Source organism: Falco naumanni, chromosome 2 (genome assembly GCF_017639655.2).
Source record: "Falco naumanni isolate bFalNau1 chromosome 2, bFalNau1.pat, whole genome shotgun sequence".
Lineage (NCBI taxonomy): Eukaryota > Metazoa > Chordata > Aves > Falconiformes > Falconidae > Falco > Falco naumanni.
Window position 1 is genome coordinate 115,122,443 of NC_054055.1, and position 17,167 is coordinate 115,139,609.

At 40.4% G+C, this 17,167-nt stretch overlaps 1 protein-coding gene across 1 annotated transcript; it reads left to right on the top strand.

The window, feature by feature from the left end:
* Positions 1-529: 529 nt before the first annotated feature.
* Positions 530-15,707, top strand: MAEL (maelstrom spermatogenic transposon silencer). The gene is given in 13 exon segments (XM_040582982.1): positions 530-661; positions 1,402-1,488; positions 3,632-3,734; positions 5,701-5,856; positions 6,365-6,406; positions 7,249-7,376; positions 8,237-8,291; positions 8,873-9,014; positions 10,127-10,189; positions 11,776-11,908; positions 12,160-12,224; positions 12,226-12,236; positions 13,039-15,707. Coding segments are annotated over 13 exon segments (1,233 nt in total). The 3' UTR covers positions 13,155-15,707.
* The last annotated feature ends 1,460 nt before the right edge of the window (positions 15,708-17,167 follow it).

Below are 17,167 nucleotides of genomic sequence, written 5' to 3' on the forward strand. Positions count from 1 at the left end.
CTATTTCTTCTTGTTTGTTTATACATATGAACATATCTATTTGCATAAACGTAGGGACTCTTTGTAAGTATTTTACTAAATTGCATACATAACCTAATTCAGATTGAGAGGATATAGACCTCTCAAAAAGCATGATCCTTTTATTCTGAAAAATCTGTATATTACCAACTCGTGAGGGTGGCCAGCATGCATTTTGAAAAGCCTGCAAGAGCTTGCTTCAAGCCGCTGCACCCATTACAGATTTCTTATCCCCCAGCACCCAAACAACTTGAAAAAATAAAAGAAACAAACCAAAGGAGCGCCAAACAACAACCAACCCTGCCACGCTCTCCAGAGGTGGTAACACCCGGGGTGCCGGCGGGGCGCGAACCGCCCACCCGCGGTGCCGCCAGCGCCTCAGGCCGGGCAGCCATTAGGGCCGAGGGCGGTGCTCCCCGGCCCGCCAAAACGCGGCCCCGCCCCGCCCCGCCCCGCCCCGCCCTTGAGTGCAGCCCCCGCGCCCTGTCGGCCTGGCGAGGAGGCCGCGGCCATGGCGGGCCGCAGAGGGTCGCTCAGCCCCTACTGCCTCTTCGTCCGCGACCTGCTGCCCCAGCTGCAGCGGCGCGGCCTGCCCGTCAGCCGCGTGGTTGATGCCATCCCCTACTGCTCCCAGGCGTGGGCGGTGAGGGGAAGGGCCCTCTCGGCTCCCGCAGCCCCTCCGGCCTCCTGCGGGGGGGGTGGAACAGCCTCGGGTTAACGCAGCTTAATGGTGGGGAGGGCAGCGGGGAGGCCCGCGGCCCGGGCCTGCACCTGCTCCAGCCGTGGCGTGCTGGGGCTGTGGGTTATGTAGCGGCTCAGCTGCTCGCTGGTGGGGAGCCAGCACCCACCTGGTGGATCTATGTGGTGCCCCTGTGTAGGTTGTGTGGGGGAAAAAATGTCAGCTTGGCCTTTTTCAGAGGGTAAGGTAGCCGGTGGCTCAGCAGGCCTGGGTTGAGTGGTTCAGATGGGTACCCTGAGTGGTCACAGCTGGCTCTAGATAAGAAGGGCAAGTTACATGGGCCTCCCCTCAGCTGTGGGGGTTAGCTCCAGTCTGGGGGTTAGCTCTGGCTTGTGTGTAATGGGCAGTGGTATCCCTGGTTGGCAAGAGTAGTTTCAGAAGACCTTGTTTGTGGTGGAGCGGTGCTAGTTTGTCTTTGCCTGAAGAAGCTCAAGAGCATGTGTTCGCTAGGTGTTTTCAATCAAAGCTTCTGCCTTTGTTAGGGGGAAAGGTACTGAAAGTGTTTGAGTATGTTAGCAGTTGCAGTTCTTGCCAAGTATTGATAACATCCTTTGGAAATGCACTCTTTAAGAGGTTGTTGGTTTGTGGGACGACTAGAAGGAAGCAGTAACCCCCCTTTTTTTAACAATTTGCTTTCCTTCAAGTTATTGACTAAGGAAGAAAAGGGGGTGTATACAGAGAAGGTTCGTAAGTGGAATGAAAGGAAACGCTCTCAGAAGGCAGTAGAAGAGGTAAGTGCTGGTAAAGGAACACCCTTCTATGTAGCTACATAAGAGGGGGCGTAAGGGATATTGGGGTTTGGTCAGTTATGATAGTGCGTTCTCCATAGTGTCCAACCTCTGGAGGTAACGGCTGCTGTCGTAGCCCATACCGTTACAAAGGCTATGCAGAAAATTGTTTTGGTTTGAACTGAGGGTGAGAATACTCTATACCATTTTAAAGCAGCGCAGGTTGTTCCTGCAGGCACTTTTACCATGTGAAATACAGTTTTCTAACAACTTAAGTTTATGTTTAACAATACTTTACAGTGACTGCCTTAACAATGGTTATTTCATTTCTAATACTGTAAATTGGTATTTCTGGTCATAGGTCCATGTCGCTTTTGCTTCGTGGATGTTCTTAATTTAGATGGCTCTTGTCTGATGGCCTGGAAACACATCTTACACACAGCTGACTTGACATTTGAGTGGCTGTGTGAGGAACCAGGTCAATGAAATGTTGCAACCTAGGCAAAAAAAAGAATAATTATACCTTGCCATTATTTTTAGGTTCCTTTGATTATGGAGAGAATAGTAATGCTGTGGTAGAGGACAAAATCCCACAACACAGAAGTGTAAGCAGTTAGGTTAAGCTGAATGTGGTGTGGTCAGAAATAGTGCTAAACAGATCCCTTCTACTGTTTACTGTCTTGAAAAGGTATATGTGTGTCCTTTTTGCTTTTGGGTTGTTGTTTTTTTTTTCCCCTTCTGTCTGTCTCTCTGTCTCCCAGCAGTTCCTTGAAGCATAGTTTGCTTTGGAATTTGAATTATGTGAAGTGTCAGAAAGCTTATTTTATTCAGTCTTGGATGGCAGCGTTAAAACTGTTGTGTCAAAGCAAAGAGCCTGATTGAGTAAATGGATAATACTGCATTTACTTCTTTATCCCGTATTACTAGATATTGACTGTGATCTACAGATTACTGGTGGGAGTAAATATTTAGGACTTCAAAACACATGATGCTAGAGCGAATGACAGGATGATCATAGTTTGGAGTAACTAGTAAATCTAGATTAGTTAATTTAGTTAATCTAGACTAGTAGGGAGATGTTAGGCAATTTTTTCCGATTCTGGGAGCCTGCCTGTGTAAAATGTGGTCGTCGTTGTGTTATTTAGCAGGCTAGGGGTATGTAATTAATGAAACTCCATTTTCATGTGTAATGGAGAGCTACATGAAATGGCAATTAAGTCATAAATGGAGGCTTCTGTATTTCCTTCCACAAGTGGTAGCATTTTAGAAAGCTGTAATCAGGGAAAGGAATAATTGCTTTACCAAAATAAAAAGCATCATCCTCATTGCCTGTCAGTGGAAATAAGGAAGTGTGTATGTATGAGATTATATGTGATCTCAGTTTATTAATCATAGCCCTGTACACAGACAACCACAGTTATTTTGTGTAGTGAAAGGTCTTGGTCATATTTTGGAGGTGACCTAAGCTTACTTGGATGGGACTAATTCCTCATTTCATTTTAAATAGTTCAAACTGATAATCAATGAACTTTGGCTGTAGTAGTCACCTGGAATTAGTGTGCCTAGATGTGGATTGTTATTCCCAGTTTGGATCTTGAATGATTGAATTCTGCAAGCCTGCCAGATTTCTTTTCCTGTCCTCTTAAAAGCTAATTGTTCATGCATGGATTTGCAATGCTTAATGGCATACGCACCCCTCTTACTTGTTCTGTGCCAGAGCAATCTGATGACTTCCTTGAGGCTTTATCAGCTTTTTGTGAATTCAGCTCATAGTCAAAGGCAACTAATGTGTGCCAAACTTTATGAAAAAGTTTATGGAAAAAATTTTGAAACTCCAATTTGAAAAGTTCCTCACCTGTGACAAGTGGTTGAACCTAACAAAATTTTTTTTTTCTTAAATTACATTTTGTAAATTTAGCTGCAGTTCTTTCCAGTTGTAGTGAGTTGATCAAGGTTCTAAGATATGTGTGTCTCTGTTAGAAGAGAAATCTCACCTTCCTAGTCTGCAGGTACACAGGCACTTGTGTATGCACTGCAGACTTGTTCCACCTAACCATAACTGTTAGTGGGCGAGGAGTGAAGGACTTCACTGGGGGTTAGTAGACTGTCTTGATTTTTTTTTTTAAACTTTCTCCTCTTTTTCCAGATGTGTAATCTGGCTCATCCGGTTCCTTCTTGTGTGACCACAGAGATGCCCAGTGTTACTTCTTTTCCAGATGCCTCCTCTATGTCTTGGGAGAATGATCAGGGTATAGTAATCTTAAAGCACTTGATCCTGGTAGATTAAAGCTTGCCTTTTATAGATACTCTCGATGGTAGCTATACAAAGGCAGTTTACGTTTTGCTAATAGCTTTGTCAACTGTTTGGAACTAATGGTCAACCGCTGTAAAAAGGTCTTTTGTAGTATAGAGGGAAGTCATCGCAACTTTCCCGCCCCCCTCCAAAATAATTCTGTCCTCTGTTTTTTAGCTTGATGGGAGTATAGCCACTAATAGTTCTTTTCAATTCTTTCAAGAAATATTTCAAGGTTTAAGTATAAGGTAATTCGTTAGCTCCTATGTTTATGACTTACAAGGCCTAATCCAAGTTCAGCATGAAAGAATACTTGTACCAATTTTAAAGGGTGAAGAGTTGTTAGACACTGAAGTTAAGAATTTGTGTGGTAGAGTTTTTAAATAAAATGATGATCTGGCTTCTGGGGGAATAAAGGAGGGGATACATTCTTTGTCAGTGCTTTTGTAACATCCTAGCTTACTACTTTATTGAAAGAGCTCTTGAAAACTAAACCTTTCTTAGTTGTACCCCCTCTTCAAATGAATGTTTTAATTAGAATTGAATAATGAACACATCTCTCATGTGCTCCCCAGTGAATATTAACCTGAAAAATGATAAATGGTAGTGCTTACAAGATAGTCAAGCAGTCAGTTCATATATAGCTCTATTTGCTGTGTTAAGTCTCAGCTCAAGCCTTTTACCCAGCAAGTCTTGAACTATTTTCATGTTGTTGTGGTTATGGAGGGACAAGAAAGAGTTGCTCTATGAGAAGTGTAATACCTGTTAGTGTCCTGCCTGCCAGAGGTCATGCTGCCCTGTCACTGTGATGCAAATATGATGAGGTTGATCACGGTGGCTTGAGCTGACACAATTGATCTTTAAACTGAATGAGAGGGATAATGATAAAGGATAACTGAGATGCATTTTACGATGCTGCTCCTTAGTATTTCTCGGTAACTAAGTCCTGTATGGTTCCCTGTAGCTATATCCAGTTTTTCATAAGCAGAGCAGCTGAAACTCTGGTAGGAGGAAAGGTATCTTTCCTATGACCCTGCAGCTGGTAGAGCTTAAGACCCACATAAGAGAGCATCAGCATTCAAGCTTAGGGCGGCTGATGTTAAATGCCATGAAGTCTGGCATACAGCATGGTTTCTGTGTAAAAACAGTTATACATCTCTATTATTTACTAGAACAAGCAGGATTTTTTGATGAGGGGCAAAACTTGAGGATAAGGATAAAATAGCTACCTTAAACTTCAGTGAGAACACTTTGACATTCGTGAAGGAAAGGATTAAAGTGTATTGTGAAATATTTTTCATAGTTGGATATGTTTTAAATTGGTAAACGATAAATTTATTTCTTAACACTTGCCTTGGGTATTCTTGCTGCCTTCTTGGGGAGCTCATTTAGCGGAGGAGAAGCAATCCTTTTAATTAGCAGACTTCTCGTCTCCTCTTACCCTAGAAGATTATTGCCAGCTCATTTAACTTGTGTAAATTACTGAACTGAGCTTGTGAGGCTGTTTTGCCATTACTGATTTTTTCTTCTCTTTTCTAACCTTATTTTCCTAAAGGCTAAGTAGTTCCTGTTGAATTCCAGGCCTCTTTAACATTCTTGTGGGTTTGGGGATTAATTTTTTTACAATTGTTTTTATTTTGGGTGTGTTTTGCCCTGATCTCTACACACAGTAGCAGCTGTGGAAGGCATACCAGAACTATAGATACGACTGAACTGTTGCATAAGCATTAGTTACCTTGTCATCTCTGGTGCAGAGAAAGAGCTTATGTTTTACTTGGTCATTACCCTACTTTAATCACTCGTATGATAAAGTGCACCAAAGCTTTCACTGGGTGAGGTGAGGCCAGGGGGACTTGCTGTAACGTCTGGTGGCTTTTCTGGAAATGTTAGTTTTGTGGTTTGGTTTTTTGTTTTGCTTTCAGCTGTGGTCACAGACATCTTCTACTTCGTGAACATTTACAGCCATGGCAAGCTGCCATCCCACTGTGAACAGCGCTTCCTTCCTTGTGAGATCGGGTGTGTCAGGTACTCCCTACAGGATGGTATAATGGCTGATTTCCACCACTTCATAGATCCAGGTGAGTTCCAAGGAAGGGAGACAAGTAGTAGTTCATCTTTTTTTGGGGTGAGAGGGAGGCTTTCTAGTGTCTACTTACTGCTGCCCAGATTAGATTTCTGGTATTAAGACAGGTTTATTTCTTTGACTGTATGTGGCTTGACTTCTTTAAATATTGGAGCAGTGCTGATTGTTTCTGAAGAGATGGGCTCGAGCATCAGAACTGCATGAAGCTTCAAAGAGGGGGAATAAATCTGGGAGGACCTTCAGATGTTTGTGCTTTATATTTTGTGCCAATAAATGTTCGTCTTGATTGGACCTAAACACATCTATACAATATACTTTTTTTTTTAAAATACATATAACTGAAAATAACTTTTTAAGAAATGGTTGTGGCACTTGTACAAGGCCACAAAGGAAAATAAAGCTGTTCCTATCTCTGCGTGAAACTATGGTGTAGACTTAAAAATCTGTCATTGTGGATGTTGGATGATTGTTCTTTTTCTTCTGTCTCCCCTGCTCTTCTGCAGAAGTACCACCACGTGGTTTTCGGTACCACTGCCAGGCTGCTAGTGAGTATCAATGGAGAAAAATAATGGTATGCAGGTTGTACAGTTTTAGGTTCAGCTTATCTGATCTCTGTCCAAATGTTTTGTAAGTCTGCAGTTCCTTCTGTGAACTTGCCAAGTTTCAAGGACTAACAGACAGCTTGTCACAATCACCTTTTATGTTTCTTTTACCCACAAATGGCAGAGCACTTCACCCAAAATGGTTTTGTCAATGGCAGAGTTATTTGTATTCTGTTTTCCTTCTTTAATTCAATAATAACTGCAGTATGTTCTTAAACAGGACATCTTTGTATAGCTTTAAATGCTTTCAAGCCCATCTGGGCAGAGTGTCCTTCCCTTGACAGTCCTTGTGTATGTCTTAAGCATGAAGTGCTAGTTCATAATAGGGTAACTGAAAGATACTAGTTTGTATTTAAAAGTGTTTTGTAGCTTTACATGTAACAACAAAGTTAAATTATTTATACGGTTGTTGTGTCTGGCTTGGCCTGCCTTGTTTCCCTTGTGACTCTTCAGTAGTGTTTATAGATTTCAGTTTGTTTCTATTAGGGCACTTCCTCCCCTTGTGTACAGAGGGAACAAACTTGGCCCATGTTTTTCTATGTGAAATACTTAGATAATGGTCTTTTAAAAGGGGTAAGTGCATGTGTTTGCTCACAGCCTGAACCCACCAGTCTTCTGCTGAGGGAAGCAAGGTTTTGATAGCTTAATCACAGATGGTCCCTGTAGAGAAGAGGAAGTGTGTGTGTGTGTATATATAAAAAAATACAAAGAGGAGGGAATTCTGTCGTTTAAGGAAACAGGACTTATCATGACTTTTTTTTTTTCTGCCTCCCTCCCTTCATTAGGTGATGCCACTCATAAGATCCCTGTATCTGGATTTCATCTTTCACGTACTTGTTACGCAGTTGTCTTACGGGAACTTCTTGAGTTTGCCCAGCCAGCCAGAGGTGTTTGGCCTCACTTTTACTGCAGGGTATGGTCAAGGTCAAAGATGCTCTAAATCAAAACGTCTGATTTCACTTCTGTTGGATATCTAAGGTGATACTTTACTTTAAAACCTAATTAGTGTGCAAATGAGTAGGAAAAGACACTTCCAAAGTTCCCCAGCTCTGTGCAGGAAGAAATGGCCCCTAAAAGCTAACCTTTTTGTAAAGCAAAGACCTATTTTTCTGCTTTCTTATTTTCATCCTGCATTTCTGGCTCTAGTCTGCTGATGAACATTTAACTTTGTCTCTGACATGGTTTTGACTTAGGTTAAGGGCTTTTAAGATTGTTTTAGACTGATTGTGCTAAATAAGTCACACAATCCTGCTTTTTTAAGGGATGCTTTTACGACTCTTTCCCCATAAGAATACTGTCCATCTTAAATTTTGATCAAATTTCACTTGCCAGTGAGGAAAACAAAACTTTAGGATGCAGAGGCTTTTAAGCTTCGTGACAAGTATATTGCATTTTGATTCCACTCAAGCCTAATGTTAATTACTAAAAAGGTGGGAAGTGTCGAGATCTTGAGCTCCATCCATAAATACAGGGCTCTGAAGAAGTATGTGTAAAACAAACAAACAAAACCCTCAGGAGTGCTTAATGGAGGTACCTGCAGTATGGGTTAACCCATCCTCAAACATTAGTCCAGAATTTCTCCTGGGGTTTGGTTGGAAAGCCTCTGTGGCATTTCGTTCCTCGTCAAGATAACTTTCATGAAGGGTGTATGCTCAGTCCCACAAACACTTGAGTTTTCTGTTGGAGGTGACTTTTTCAGATGTAGTCAGGAGTTGTGCACATGTGAGAATTATATACTGTACTTCAATGTGACAGAAACTTTCTTTCCCCTAGTCTAATGACAGATTCAGAATTAACTGGTGTCTCAATCGGATGGCTAGCCTCACAGGTGAGAAATGGATCATTTTTGGCCTCCTCCTGCCCCACAGGAAATAAGGGTTATGTAAGCATGGACAGCCGTATTTGTCTGAAAATCTTTGGGTCTCAAAGGTTTCATAAAAGCTGGTACTGGTAGCTAGAACTACTTTGTGTGCTTCTCCCTCTTCTTTTCCTTCCCATCAGTGACAGTAAAACAGCAGGATGATTAGCTGACTGGCTAATGAGCCCATCTGTAGTATAACATACACTGTTTCTTGCTCAGTCAGTTAAAGGAGCACTAGAGGCAGTGAGATCACTGTGAAAGCGAGCATATTATAACACATGGGAAAACAAACAGCTTCTGAGGAGAGATGGTCCACAACTAGGATACCTAATTACTGAAGTGGGGAAAATTATGGGAAGATAGGATGACCCCCTTGGCTAAGAAGCCAGGTTTTATTAAACCACTTGTGGAATAAATTGATAAGATTTATGAGAGCTTTGATGCTCTGGTAAGAGGCTGGGCAGTGAACAGGGACTGACTGAGAAGTGAGTTGAGCAGAATATTCACTGACTTCTGTTCTCCTGACCTGGATTTTCTCTGAGCTATAGGCATTGAGAGCCGTCTGGAGCTTCTTACTGTAGAAGACTTGCTAACAAAACTGTACCAGAAGAAATACCAAAAGATGCCATCCAAGAATTGGGTGTATGGAGAACTGGACGTCTTTCTGTGGAATTTCTCCAGTAATACCAGGTATGTTGGATTCTTCTTTGTGGAAACGTGTGTTAGCCTGATGAGTCTTCGTGCCCTACATAGAGCTTGCATGTTGCTAGGCTAGGATGTTTTACAAGCCTTCTAATCAGAAATGCTTCTTGTCACGTCATAAATACAACTGGAAATGAAAAATACTTTCCCAAAAGAAGTGTAAAGGTAGATGGCTTTTTAACACTGAGTCTAAGGCCTAATTTAAAAGAGAGGGTAAAAATGGGAATTAAATATATTTATGGTATTTAACTGGAAATCATAGAAGTGAGAAGATTCAGACTTGTAGGAATGTAATTTGGATGGGACCTGGCTGTTGCTGTACATCAAATGCCTTATGCTGCTATTGTGATGAGTGACAAGGATGTTTCCCAGTGGTGTAAATCAAGTCCTCAAGTGTAAGCATTAAGCTAGATCCTGTCTTTTTTCTTCCGGAACGAATGTTCTTTATTATACATCTGGAAGCCCATTTGTGTTGTGAACAGTAAAGCTTTGCCATTAACTTAAAAATACACTTTAGCTTTTCCTCTGCTACTGTTTTAAGTAAGAACCAATAATTTGATCTTAAATTTTAGTAGATTAAAAAAAAAAAGATTATTCTTGGAAGTCTGTTTATAGTATGTGTGGAATTTAAGATCCATTGGCATAATTGGTGTCACTTTATCTTTTTATAGTCAGGTGTACTCGGTTTCCATGAGTATCCTCACACTAGAGGGAGACCTCAACAAGAATGGGAAAATGTACTTGAAACACACATTTGGAAAGTGGGGATGCTTGTACTGAGAGCAACTGTTTTGCATGAATGGGAAACTTCAAATTGTTACCTTTAATTTCTTTTTTTCTCTTAGGATTTTCTTTTCTCCCTTCCCTACTTCAGCATGGAGCAGGTTGCCTGTTAAGCATGCCTTTTAACTCTGCATAAACCACTTAGAACTTAGTTATTGAATACTGATCCTCTGCAATTTTAAAGATACTGTATGGTCACTGAGACAAAAAGAGAACATCTTTAATATTTGTTCCTGTTCCTTCTGACCAGACCAACTATTAATGTTGATTAACAATGTAAAAGCTTCTGAAATAAGACTGAGCTTCATTTCATGTAGATGCAAGTGGCATGAAGAGAATGATATACTCTGGTGTGCTTTGGCATCCTGTAAGAAAATTGCGTGAGTATTGCTAAGGAGTTATCTCCAGTATGATGACTTTTTTTGTTATAGATGCGCATTTCTGACTGCCTGGAGCACTGTAGCTCTAGATCTTGAGTTTTATTTATTCCCTCCCCATGCCCACCCCCCCAAGATTTGTTGTAATTGTACTTTTCATTGCTGTTTATGTGGCTTAGCACTATGCTGTAAGTCTTAGCACTTAGATGTAGTGTAATTTCTGTGGTATTGTATAGCTACCTTGGGTAACTTGTCTTCTCATGGGAGAAACCTGTGACCAAGGTTTCGTTTCCAGTGACCTAGTGATTCAACTATTAGAAGCTAATGAATTTACCAGTTTGCTTACTCTTTTTGACAACAATAAAAATACAAAAGCAAATACAAACAATCATTCTTTAAGTGCTTACGTTTTGAGCAATGTTCACTTTTCTTAGTCCTTAAGGAAGTAACTGTGCTAAGCATCCTTAGGCACAGGGGAGGAAAAGCCAGTTCTCATCTTACACTGTCATGTTGGCCAGTCAGAGAGCTGGACCAAAGTTGCCGTTCTGTGTTTCTCGAGATGTTTCTTCCCGAGTTCTGTTCTTCTCTGGTCTGGTATCTTTAAAAGCTTCTATTTATATGCCAGTTAGGGACCTTTCAGAATTTTCTTTCCTTCTTTAGAGAATTTTTCAGGGTCTTAGTCACTTGAAATATTTGAAATATTTTTTTTAATTTATTATATAATATTTAAACATCAGATATTTTGCTGACCTTCTGTTTCTGGCACAACACGGTGCAGTCATTGGCACTTGTGGTTTCAGAAGTAGGACCAAGCAATCTTCAGTAGCTCTCATACTGCCGTACTCCCACAGCCAAACCTGTGTTCAGTTGTTTCTAATTCCTCACTGGTAAAGGTCAGTTTCCATATTCATAAAGGTCAGTTTCAGTCAGTAATTTTCAGATAGTAATGGCCATCACTCTGTAGTCATCCTTTCACTACCTCCACTTACTATTGGAGAGTTGAGAGAAGTTAATTACATTAGAATTCACTGGTTTTGTTCAAAGACTTAGTATACCTGTATTTGGTGAGAAATTCCCAGTATATCTCTACTTTGGAAATTTTTTTATACTGCCTTACATAGAATGTACATACATAAGTTTCTGTCATCTTTTTTGGTGTGGGAAAAGGGAAAGTAAGTGGCTGGGAAAGAAGGAAGTACTGTTTAAGATCTCACTAAGTAGTAGTAGCACTTTGAGAGAGATAATAATGAATGGTCTTTCATTCAAAAAATCTTGTTATGGACTGCTATGCCTTGCAAGAAGAAATGTTGCTTTTCACACTTCTAGGTGTGACTGCATTTGATAGTGTGGGGAAGCAGTTGTTTTCACTTCATGTGTAGCTGTAGAATAAGTCTGGTGGTCTTGGAAGGATGCAGGGTAACTATTTAGCTGCTGCAATAATGTCCTGCCCTCTGTCATCTGCTCTGTGCATTTGAGTCTGTTGTTGCTTTTGTTTGCCAGTTGAAGAACTAAAAATGCTGTGCTTCCATACATAAACATCACAGCCTTCTTAGCCAAACTTTTCTTGTTTTCTTTTTTTCTTGGTGAAGTTACTGCATCAGTAAATCTTTAGCTAGTATGTATGGAGTCTCACTGACAGCAGCTCACATGCCCCTTCAAGACTGTGATTATGGTGAAAGTGGAAATACCAAGATGGTGATGCTGGATGCTGGATGTTTGCAGGTCAGATTTTTTAAACTGATACCCTGTGTTATTTCTAGTTCCTTAAGTGTTCAAACTTGCCAATTTCAGCTTAGTTCTTTTCTCTTGGATACTGTCTTTTGTAACATACATTGGGCAGACTGATGAAAGAAAAATAATCACTAGCTGGGTAATTTCTTGTGATTTTTGACCATAATTTGTAGTTTCATGGATAGTTGTGTACTGCGTTTTAGAAGACACATATTATTGTGAATGTTTATTTCTTTATACAGGAGGTGGAGGCTGAGGGTTCTGGATGCGACAGACATTTTGCTTCTCCAAGTCAGGATCAAGAGTTTTTCTTCTAACTGTGAGTTTGAAGCTTTCACATTTGTAAGGGTAAAGACATGTTGAAACTTAATCCAACTGCTGCTTTTTCAAATTTCTAGACTTAGATGTTGCATGTCAGTGGCATAAAGCTTAAACAGCTCTGCATCAGCTGCACTTATTACTGCGTATGGATTTCACCGAATTTCTGAAGACTTAAGAAAAGGGCAGCTCTTTATGTTTACTGGACACAATCTTATGGTCTAAAAGGTCTCTCAAAATCTGTTCTTTCTTACAAATGTTGCTCTCTAGTTTATATCCCCTCATTTTTTTTTGTTATGTGAAGTCCATTCTCATATGCCTCAGTGCTTTGAGCCAGGGCTGTCTTTAAAATACTCTCCTTGCTCTTAAATCACATTTGCAGACTCAACTGGTACTTATTGCAAGTATTCTGTTATAACTTGGTTTATAAAGACTGCTCATTTAAAGTTGTCTTTTTGGAGATGGAATTTGTTTGATAGAAGGCATGTGAGCTCTCTTCATCTGGGCAGTTCATGACTAATCTTCAGAAGAACAGAATCAAGTTTGCAAGAGAGAACTTTAAGAATTCTGAGTTGGCAGCTTATTTTCTTGCATATGAAATGTGCGCTGAATTAAACTTCAAAACGGTTCCAGTTAAATCATGAGATCTTACGGTCTTGGTGTTTGTAGAAGACACAACCTCTCTCTCTGACCTTTTGTATTAGAGCTGTTGAATAGGTTCAGCTGCACAGCATATGAAGAACAATTCCATTAATTTCTGCACACTTTAAAGGCTGATTTGATTTGCCGGCTGTGTTTAATAGGTGATTCTCCACGTGGTGTGAAGACTTCCCTTTATGGAATGAGTACCGCATGAGGAAGAGGAATTACTTGATTGCTGAAAAGTGCATCTGATCTATCAGAGTCTTTCAATATTTGACAACCTTTTCTACATCCAGGACATCTGTACATTCTAATTTTCCTTGTTTCCCCAAGATAACTGGCAGTTTCTCCAGACTGCAGTTTTTCATCTTATGTGCAACCCTTGACAGTTCAAGTTCTTGTTAGAATGCTAAAGCTATCGATTGGATTTAAAGAAGACAAAAATCTTTGTTTATTTACTGTAAGACTTACTTTGAAGGGACCTGATGGTTGTGTCCTCTCTTTATAAATGCATGCTATGCTAGTTCTGTTTCTTAATGCATGGAGTCCAAATTCAGGATCGCTTAGTCAAGATCATTGGATTAGAAGAATTTTTTAGTGGCCAGTGCGACTTTAAACAAGTGCTTTATTTCTCCTTTAATAACCTCCTTCTCCTTTTCTGCATGTGGAAGATAAAATTTCAGTGTATAATAGTCTCTCCCCCAAAATGATGGGGGTGAGCATTGAAAGTATGAAGGGTTGCACTAGGGTAATTAAAGGTATAATCATCTCCAAAGGTTTGCTATAATGTCAGTTCTAGCCATGAAGAATTTGAGTGGTCATTCAAAGCAAAAAGCCAGACTTTTCTGTGAAATGTCTTGGAAGAAATGTGGCAAACTTACCCATCTATTAATGTTCTTTTAGAGGCACAGGCTATATAAATCAGGAACAGTTACAACATAATTTTTTTTCCCTTTGCATCAGTTTTCTGTTTAAAAAAATATATGTCCCTCAAACTTACAGAGTGCAGAGGAGTGTAGGTGTTTTGGGTTGGTTTTTTGGGGTTTTTTTTGAGAGGACTATCAAACTCAAAGTGATATATTAATCTTCAGATCTAATTTTACAAGTTTAGTCACATTGGGGAGATGGCAGTAATAATTATTTGAGGGCATGTAAAAACTGGGAGACTGATGTATCACTATGAAGTTAGATAGACCTCCATAAAATGGAACAAGCCTTGCACTAGTCCCCAAAAAGCTGTTTTCTGAGCCTTGTTGTTTTCTGAGCCTTGTCCATGTGTCTTTAAGCAACTGATTCTCAGAAGTAAGAGCTTATCTGAGTTGTTTCTACATTTTGTTCCAACAAGATGTCCAGTTGTGAAATACTATTTCCATAGCAACTAACTGTGAGAAGATATTTATTTCATTCCTTGTAGGAACTGAAACTCAAAATGAGGTAGTTCATTCTTTTGGCTAACAAGAAGAAAAAACCCAGACCCAAAACCCAATCAAAATAAGAGGGCAGCATGTTTATGAACAAACTCAATCATGCTGACCAGTTTGTCAGAAAAGGCCAATTGCTGGTTTAGTTGGAAACGTGTTACAGTTGCTGCAAGGCCAGTTGGAGCCCTTCTTCCAGTATTGCAGGTTCACTGAACCATTTTGATGCCTGTTACCTAACAGTTTGCCTATATCACTGAATTTTCTTAAATTATTTTCTATTTCCTTTCTTTGACGCTGTTCTATGTGCTAAATTTCACCAGATAAGGGACAATAAACCTCTAAGATTGAGATTTAGCTGTGAAGCGTTGGGTATGTTGTAATGGAATAAATGTGTCTATTTAGTAGTGGTAAAGTCTTCTCTGCATTGGAATAGTTGTTTGAGTTTAAAGTTTCTTAACTGGCAGTCATTGCTGCATTGACATTTCAAAACATACGGAACTGTAATCTTTGAATTATTTTCAGAGGTCATTGTTGCAACAAAAGTTTTGTGTTTCAGTTCTTATAAAGAGAATTCATTATTATTAAAATACTTATTCAGTATCAGTGTAAATACACAAACCTTAAAAGGATTTGTTGCTATGCTTGAAGTATTGTATTGCTTTAAGACAGGTAAAGTGTCTGAGTAGAAATGGAGAAATACAGAGTTAGGGTTCCGTGGCATGTCTGCTTCATCACCTGTAACTTAAAATATACATAAGCTGTAGAAGACCTAGTTATATGCTGTAGGCAGGGGGCTGTTAACTAGGGTAGTAACTGTGTTACTGGAATAAGCAACAGCCTGTGGTGTGGTTTGTAGTGAAAACTGCAACATCTATATAATGAGAATGAGTATGCTAACCTGGTGTAGCCCCTTTGATACTGTTATTCTGCATGTATTGAGGGAGATCGCTAACAGCTGTTGGAGGGTGATAGAAAATTCTTTCCTTTTGGAGCTCTGTTCTGCAATTTGAAACTCCTGATTTCTTAAAAAATAAATTCCATTTAATAAGCACAATAAAGTAATGCTTCTCTTTAATGGAAGAGTAAAGATGAGGGAAAGACAGTGACTTAAAACCGTAACACAATTTTTTAGTGCAAGGAATAGTACTGGTAAGGCACAAACTATGGGTCAAAATCGGAACAAAATTCTTCCTGCTTGCACAACAAAATTCTCAAGGGGAAATAAAACCAAACAAAGGCAGAATGGCTCTTGAGCAGAGTTGGAGTGATGCAGCTTGGGAGCTTTCCACATGGTAAAGAGTAACATACCTTAATCCTGCCTGCATATGGGTGTATAGGTACCATGCAAATTGAACTGACTGAAGAGTGGTTTCTGTAAAGCAGGCATCTCAAATTCTGGCAGACCTGACTTTCTGTCCTCCTGTCAGTGCAGCTTTCTGTCCTTTATCAGTAATGGGTAAAAGTCATCCTGGTTTTGGATACACATTAGAAAGTTAATAAGTATTTTTGTTCTTGTTATATGACTAGTAGATGAATTGCGTGTTACTCTACTATAAAGGCTTTGGCTAGAACAGTTGCCTGGGGGTCATGAAAACACAATGGACAGTGGTGGCAACATTGATCTTTAACCTGTAATTGCATATTCTTTTACATCCCATTCAAAGAGTATGTAACTGATGCTGAAAAATACAGCATGCTCATGTAGAGTAAGCAGCAGTTACTGCTTCTGTGTATTAGAAACTGAATTTGATTGTTACTTGTGCATTTCTGGCTAGTCCACCTTCTTTCAATAAACCGTAGAAACTAGGTATGCAGAAGATGTTCCTGATGATCGCTGTCTCCGCTCCAGCTAAGAATATTCTTAGCAGTACTTTGTATTCTGATTTAGCAGAAATGTTATCTGAAATATATACATATGTAATGTAGATGCAGTAATACCTGGTTTTGATGTCTTTAATTGAATTTGAAATCTGTTCTGAAAGGCTGATCTTACTGGTAAAGAAGGAGTTCAGTCACTCTACCTTCGTGTCTTTCATGACCAGGTCCCTGTTCCCCTTCTGATGCACCCACAGAAGTCCTCCTTGTTGCCCTTCATGTGCTTCACCAGAATTAGTTTTGGGTGGGCTTTGGCTTTCCTAACCCCACACCTGCACGCTCACACAGCGTCTCTGTACTTCTCCCAGATCCCTTGCCCCTGCTGCTACCTCCTGTATGTTTCCTTTTCCTGCCTGAGTTTTGTCAGGAGCTCTTCAGTCAACCTCTGCTTGTTTTCCTGTTTGTCTTGGAGGAGGTGATGCTTGAAAAATAAACAAGCTCACCCGGACCTCTCTTCAGGACCTTATGCCATGGGATTCTTCCAAGCAGATCTCCAGACAAGGCCAAAGGCTGCTCTGCTGAGGTGCAGGGTTGTGATCCTGCTCTTTTCTTTTAGGATCCCAAGTTCCGCTATCTCATGGTTTCTGAAGCTGAGTTTGCCACTAGACCTTCATATCCCTGCCCAGTTATTTCTCATTTATAAGTCTGAGGTCCAGCAGAGCGCATTTCCCATCCTTGGCTTCTCAGTCGGGCTTCTTCCAGTTTTCTGAAGAAGGCCTTGTGTACTTCCTCCTGGTAAGGCTGCCTACAGCAGACACCCACCGGAATGTCACCCGTGTTGGTCTGCCTGCTGTGTCTAACCCTGGCTCACTGTCTGTCCCCAGGTGGAGCTCTGTGCATTCCAGCTGCTCTGTCACACAGGGAGCAGCTCTCCTGTCTCACCTCGCCAGGGTGAGAAAACCAGCTGGACAGTAAGTGATATGTAGGACAGGGAGCCTGGTAACTGATTTGCTCCTGAAACCTGTAGGCTCAACGCTTGTGCCAGTTTCAGGAT